This window comes from Neomonachus schauinslandi, chromosome 5 (genome assembly GCF_002201575.2).
Source record: "Neomonachus schauinslandi chromosome 5, ASM220157v2, whole genome shotgun sequence".
Taxonomy (NCBI): domain Eukaryota; kingdom Metazoa; phylum Chordata; class Mammalia; order Carnivora; family Phocidae; genus Neomonachus; species Neomonachus schauinslandi.
This window is the reverse complement of record NC_058407.1, coordinates 10,567,486-10,574,308: the sequence shown is the minus strand read 5'-3', so window position 1 is coordinate 10,574,308 and position 6,823 is coordinate 10,567,486. Positions and strand designations below refer to the sequence as shown.

General features: G+C 52.1%; 1 protein-coding gene across 2 annotated transcripts; it reads right to left on the bottom strand.

Moving 5' to 3' along the window:
* Positions 1–355: 355 nt before the first annotated feature.
* On the bottom strand, positions 356–6,805 carry C5H22orf23 (chromosome 5 C22orf23 homolog). 2 transcript variants are annotated; one of them, XM_021687714.2, is made up of 7 exons: positions 6,693–6,805; positions 6,268–6,379; positions 5,398–5,460; positions 1,675–1,857; positions 918–1,049; positions 618–718; positions 356–445 (listed from the first exon to the last, which is right to left on the bottom strand). In XM_021687714.2, the coding sequence occupies exons 2-7, from the start codon at positions 6,368–6,370 to the stop codon at positions 374–376; spliced, it is 654 nt and encodes a 217-aa protein (XP_021543389.2). In that variant the 5' UTR covers positions 6,371–6,379; positions 6,693–6,805; the 3' UTR covers positions 356–373. The 2 variants fall into 2 exon arrangements, with proteins under 2 accessions (XP_021543389.2, XP_044771269.1); XM_044915334.1 differs by lacking the exons at positions 5,398–5,460; positions 6,693–6,805 and having other exon boundaries at positions 6,268–6,370.
* Positions 6,806–6,823: the final 18 nt, after the last annotated feature.

Sequence of the window (6,823 nt, the reverse complement as noted above, 5' to 3'; positions counted from 1 at the left end):
GGCCTTGCCTTCACTGTGTATGGGCTTTTCCCCCGAGAAAAGACTAGAAGTCGTGTGTGTGATTGTGTGTGTGTGTGTGTGTGTGTGTGTGTGGTGTGCGTGTCTGTGTCTGTGACTGTGGGTCTCAGCAGCTCAGCTGACCCAGGCTCCCTGGGCAGAGTCTTGAGGAGAACCAGCTCATTCCCTGAGATTGGCCCATTTTCTGGGGTGCCGTGTGTGCCCAGGGTCCCCTGGGCCAGGACAGTGCTGCATGACCATTTGATGTGACTGAAGGCCAGGGTAGGTGGGCTGACCGGGGGGTGACTCTGCTTGGCCAGGGGGTGGGCTCCAGTGGTCCAGGATGAGCTACTCTGCCCCTGTCTCTGGAGACAGATCAAGGGGTGGCAAGAGCCTTCCCAAGGTCCTCACTTCTCTTGCGGTCAATGTCTTCCATTTCCCGTAGCTTCTGCAAAAGGCATCAGGGAAAGCTGGGGATCAGGGAGGGAACTTGAGGAGCCGCTGCTGATGTGAGGCTAGAGTGGACTCCCAGACCTGGGCCGCAGCTGCCCTGTCCACTCAGTCTCCGCTGCGCACTCCTGGCCGACCCTCCCCCACCCCTTCCCTGTTGCTTCTCCTACCTGGGAGATCTCAGCAAGGATGATCCCTCGGTACTGTCTGCCCTGCCCCAGTGCCTCCATGCCGGCCAGGAATTCTTTCCTCTCCTGGATTTCCTTTACCACTAGACGGCGGGGGAGAAGGGCTGTCCGTGTACAGGGCAGTAGGGGGCCAGCAGGCTCCTGGGATGGGTGGTGTGGGCAACAGGCTGCCTCTCGTGGGGAGAGGAAGCAGTTCTGTGGCCAGTGTTTCTCACTCTGGCCGCAGGTTGTGGGCCCCTCCACACCCCCCACCCCAGCATAAGTGGCCCATCAGTGGCTTACATTCTTCAAAGCGGTCCGGCTCAGGGGCCGAGTCCTCCTGTTGCACCGGAGGGGGCTTTCTTTTCCGTTCCTCTGAGTCCTTCCCAGTGGCAAAAATATTTTGGAGTCTTCGCTTCTCCTTCTCCAGATCTCCTGTAGGGCCCAGAAACGGCCTCATTAAGGCAGGCAGGGCACCCCCTTCATCGCACGCTTGCTCCAGGGCCCCCGGGCCACACGGAGCGGGCTTCCGCAAACCGGGCGCCTTCTACCCTGGGCGCCCCTGAGCTTGTGTCAAGACAGGCAGGAAGGGGAAGGGCTGGGGGAATGGAAGTCAGAACCCACAAGCGGCTCGGGTGCAGAGCGAGGCTAAGAAAACGTGACTGCCGTGATGGCAGCCTGGGTACCAAGGCTGCAGGGAGCTGTTGGCGGGTCGGGGCCACGAGTCACATCGGACGCCCGGTAGGGAGGGGGACAAAGGCTCCGTGGAGGAGGGTGGCATGCAGAGGAGCTCTGTATTGGAGCAACTGTGTGACCTTAAAAGAGCAGTGGCCGTGAGACCTGACAGCCAAACGTTCCTCAGGGATGGGTGGACTCCAGTTAATCATTACTGAGTTCTAAAAAAACAAAAAAGGATCACCTGACTGGTTTCCCCCGTACCCCAAACACCCCAAGCTAACAAGTGCCAAGGTTCAAGCACATGAGTATACACAGCATGAGAATTCACTGGCCCCCTCGGGGAGGGAGGGGGAATCGGGGCTCTCGAGGCCCTCTCACTTACGGGGGGCTTGAGGCCTGAATGGTTCCCGGCTGTAGGCCCCGCGGGCTTGGCACAAGCTGGCAGGCCGGAGGTGGGGCCGGGCCGCCAGGATGGGAGGCAGGTAGATGGCTGAGGCTGGCTGTTTGGAAGGCAAGATCCTCTGGCTGGATGTTGGGCTGCACCGTAGGGGCAGAGTGTCTCCTCCTGGGGCAGGAAGGTTCGGGTGAGGCGCGGTTGGGGGTGGGAAGCCACCTGGGTTGTGTTGTGTTTTGTTAATTTATAAGTGATACTGCCTTGCTACAACAAGTCAAAGAGTATAGAAGTCTTCCCTTCTGCCCTCTGATCCCCCACCCCCACCCCCACCCCACAATGAGCAATTGGTAGAATTTGGTGGTCTTGTTCCAGACTCTCTGATGTTAATACAAACATGTTCAAAGATATGTGCGTATATGACCTTCGTGTTTCAAACACTGGATCATACTGTATTATATTCAGTAATAGACCCTTCACTTAACAATTTATCATGGACAACCTTCCAGATCACTCCATTTATATATAACTTATTTTTTATAGCTATATACTAGTTCTTAGAATGGACACATTATTTATTTTATTCAACTAGTCTCCTAATCTCAGTTTGTTTTTTTTTTACTACTTCAAACAATGCTGCAATAAACATTCTTGTGCATCAAGCCTCTCTACTGGTGCTTTTATTTCTATAGATGGATTCCTAAAACCTGCTTGGTCCACAAGCAGGGAGGGATGGTTTGGATGGTAATACACACCAGTCCCTCTCAATCGCCCCAAAGCCCAGCTCAGAGCAGGCCCCACCCGTTATTTTGATCTGGTTCCCATCTACCTCTTCTACTTTTCCGACCTTGTATCATCCACTCAGCAAAGACATACTGAGCATCTGCTCTGTGCCAGGCCCCGGACACTGGGGGTAAAGTAGTAAAGTAAGACAAAGTCCTGCCCTCAGGGAACTTACATTTGGGGTTGGAGGGGTGTGCATGATGATTATGTAAAATACATAGATTGTGACAGTACAGGGATGGAACAGAGTATGTCAGAGCAGGATTTACAATTTGACATAGGATAGGCAGGGAAGGCCTCATGAAGAGGGTAAACTTGGAGAGAAGACCCCAAAGGTGAGGAGCTCTGCTGTGCAGATACTTTGGGGAAGAGCATCCCAGGCAGAAGGAACAGCTAGAGCAAAGGCTGTGAGGTGGTAATGTGCCTTGAGGGTCTGAGCAACAGCCAGGAGGCTAGGGTGCCGGGAATGGGGTGAGCAAGACGGGGGATAGTGGGAGCAGAAGTCAGAGGTCAGGGAGGGCAAGAGAAGTATAGGGCCTTGTAGGCCTCTGGAAAGACTGACTTTTACTTTGAGGTGGGAAGCCATCAGAGGGTTCTGAGCAGAGAAGTTACATGGTCCTTTGGCTGCTGAGGAAAATACGGTGTGGGGACCAAGGGCAGAGGTGGTCAGAGTCAGGATATGGTTTGAAGGGCAAGCCGACCCACGCAGATGGGTTGGATGTGGGGTCTAGGAGAAAGAGAGGAGTCAGGCACCTGGGTGGCTCAGATGGTTAAGCGTCTGCCTTCGGCTCAGGTCATGATCCCAGGGTCCTGGGATCGAGTCCCGCATCGGGCTCCCTGCTCCGCGGGGAGCCTGCTTCTCCCTCTCCCTTTCTCTCTCTCTGTCTCTTATGAATAAATAAATAAAATCTTTAAAAAAAAAAAGAACGAGAGGAGTCAAGGATGGTTCCGAGGTGTCTGTCCTGAGGGCCTGGAAGCATGGAGTCACCGTTACATCCCACTAACCCTCCCCTTCCCAGAGCCTCTACCTAGAGCCCCACCACACCTTTCCCGCTCTTCTTTGAAGAGATGTTATGCTTCCTAGAATGTCCCTCCCGCTCCCTCCACGCCCTATGTCCGCCTGCCCAGGGCCAAGTGCTACCTCCTCTGGCCCGTCCTCAGCAGATGGTTACAGCCCAAGTAATTCTGGGAGTTCAGGTGAAGGAGAGGCATTTGCGGCTTGCAACGGAATCCGAATGAAGCCGCAAAGCAACAAGTAGCATTTGGTTAAGAGGAGAAAAAAAGAGAGGGGATTCTAGAAGAAAGCTGTCTCAACACCAATGCTTGGAGGCAAGTTTTTAAAAAAGAAAACTAAGGGGGCACCTGGGTGGTGCAGTTGCCTAAGAGTCTGACTCTCGGTTTTGGCTCAGGTCGTGATCTCAGGGTCTTGGGACTGAGCCCCGTGTGGGGCTCTGTTCTGAGCGTGGAGATTCCTCCCTCTCCCTCTGCCCCTCCTCCCATTCTCTCTAAAATAAATAAATAAATAAATCTTTATAAGTAAATAAATAAATAAGAAAAAGGAAACTTAGGAGAGTAAAACTGTCCAGCAAACCCGTTCCTTACCTTGGTTTCCCCACTAATCAAATCAGTCCTTTAGTAAATATCCAGCACCTGGGCACTGGGGGTACTGGGGTGAACAAGGCAGACATAGTCCTTGGTCTCCTGGAATTTACTTTTATTGGAATTTCTAGCACCTTCTCTTTGTAGTCATGCGGCAGTGGGCACCAGATTATTTGTGGACTGCCGAGTGCAGAGATGGGAGTGACGGGGTGGGGATGTGCTACGGCTCCGGGCTCTGACAGCCTGAGTTGTCCTTGTCCCCAACGAGGAGGATCTGACCCCTGTGCTGGCATGGCAGAGCCTGCCCTGGCCACTGCTGGACACGTACTGCCCATCTTTGCCTCTCTGGTTCTCCCTCCCCTTTGCTCCTGTGGCTGCTCAGGGTGTCCTCCCACAAGCACATCCTTCGGCACCTAAGGCCATCACTTCTGGTAGACTCAGTAGAGAAGATTCTGACATTCTCTTCAAGGCCACTTCCCAGGTCTCTGTTCTGATCCATTAAGTGCAGATTCAGTTACAGCTCAGGAAGGTAGTGTTCAAGATCTTGGAGAGCACCTTCCTATCGCACTCATGTCCTTCCACTTTTTGGTTTTTCTTCAAAATAACTAATACGGTGGGTGGCCAGAGGTGAGCTGTGGGAAGCCTTTGTACACTCTTCCTATGTTGGAATTCTGCCAATTGTTTTGTTTCTGCTAGTTAAGCTGTGACTGAATCAAACTATGAGTAAGACACACACACACAGTCCTTTCCTCCAGAGAGCTCATGTGGTATGTGTATAACAGGAAGGGACAGATGGCAGACATGACCATGTGGAGACTATTTTGGCTGGGCAGGATGTCTCGACTGGGCTGTGATCTCTCAGAAGGCTGGCCAGAGATAGACCGCAAGAGGCTTGTTGTTGTGCTAGGACCCATGTCCTGGGAAGAAGCAAAAGCCCTAAAAGGTCAATTCCCCAGGAGCAGGGGTCAGAAATACTCCTCAATTTTTTTTTTTTGGTATTTTAATTTTTTATTGTTTTTTTTAAAGATTTATTTATTTATTTTTAGAGAGAGAATGGGAGAGAGAGAGAGCATAGGAGAAGGGGCAGAGGGAGAGAATCCTTCAAGCTGACTCCCCGTTGGGTGGGAGCCCTCATGGGCTCAATCTCACAGTCTATGAGATCACGACCTGAGCCTAAACCAAGAGTCAGACACTCAACCAACTGAGCCACCCAGGCGCCCCTTCTTTGGTCTTTTTAAATGAAGTCCCTTCCCTACCCCTTAATATGGAAGAGGATTAAAAGTGTGGTCCAGAGTCCCTCTACCGAGGAAGCCTCTGTGGACTGCCTCTTACTTTTCATGGTGTCCATGATGTGGCGCTGTTGGAAGTTAGTCAGCTTGGATTCCTTCATCATCACTGCAAAGATAAAGCACCTCTATGAGGTCTCCTGGGTGGCAGGCAGAGCCCTTCATCTCACCCTATTCCAGTGTAAAACTGTATCATCCCCAACCCCATTCTGCACCTGAGTACTCCTTCTCTCCTTGTTTTTTTCTGGAGCACTTACTACCATCAAAATTCTATATATTTTACTTATTTATTGTCCCCTTCCTACTAGAATATTAGCTCCATGAGACAGAAAGAATTTTTGCTGTTTTCCTTTTTTTTTTTTTTAACTGCTGTGTCCTCAGCACTTAGAACAATGTCTAAAGCATATGAAGTAGGTTTAAAATTTTTGCTGTTGTTGAGTGAATGAATGAATGGACAATATTTATTAAGCATGTGCCAGGGGCTGGAGCTACAGTTGTGAGCCCAAACAGGCAAAATCCCTGCCCTGATGGAGTTCATGGTCTAGAGGGGTAGATGAATATTAATCCAATGGGAGACAACTAAATACCTGACTACAGGTTGTGTTGTCCATTGAAGGAAAAGGTATTTGGTGGTGTGAAAGGGCGGAACCACTGTGGTGATGGTGGGTGGGGAGGAGATAAGGCTTCCCGGGGAAACTGAAAGTGTGGTCTAAGGGATGCACAGGAGCCCATCTCTTTAAAATTCTAATTTCTTTGACTTTTGGCCACTTGCAAGTTGTAGGATCCCTGAACTTTTCTGAACCCCAGGCTTTTATCTACAAAACGACAATAGCAATTGCTAAGCCACAGGTCATGTAGGGGAGAACAGAGGGTAACTGTTACCACCACTCTTCTCCTGTCCTTTAAACACACTGACCTCTGAGCAGCTCGCAGGTCCCCGGGGTGTAAGTGCCCGGCTTGGGGCCGCGCCAGAACTCTGTTCCTTTGGTCACTGCCTCCACCCTTTCCTGGGAAGCCATGGGAAGGCTCTGAGGAGGGAAAAACGCAATGGCACAACCCGCGTCTCCCAGGTCCAATCTCTGCTCGCGCACCCCACAATGCCACCCAAAGTCTGGGAGCGGGGGTGGAGCCACAGGAGAATCGTGACGTCGCCGTCAATTTCGCGACAGTGCCCTATCCTCCTACCCCGAACAGATACACAGGCAGACCCACACACACGAACGGAGACCTCATCCTGACCCGACGCCTGCGGCAGGGAAGCGTCTCTGGAGGAAGGGGGCGTTAGGATAGCAGTGGTCCGGACAGGGCCCGTTGGGGCATACGCCGAAATTGAAACCTCACCCTAAAGTAAGACCCCGGCTGGCTGTCCCCCGCCACAGAGAGCGGCTGGGCTCGGGAGACCGTAACCACAGCTCCGCAGCGGCACGGCGCCTGGGCCCCGCACAAATACTGGCAAATCTCGGCGACTAGAG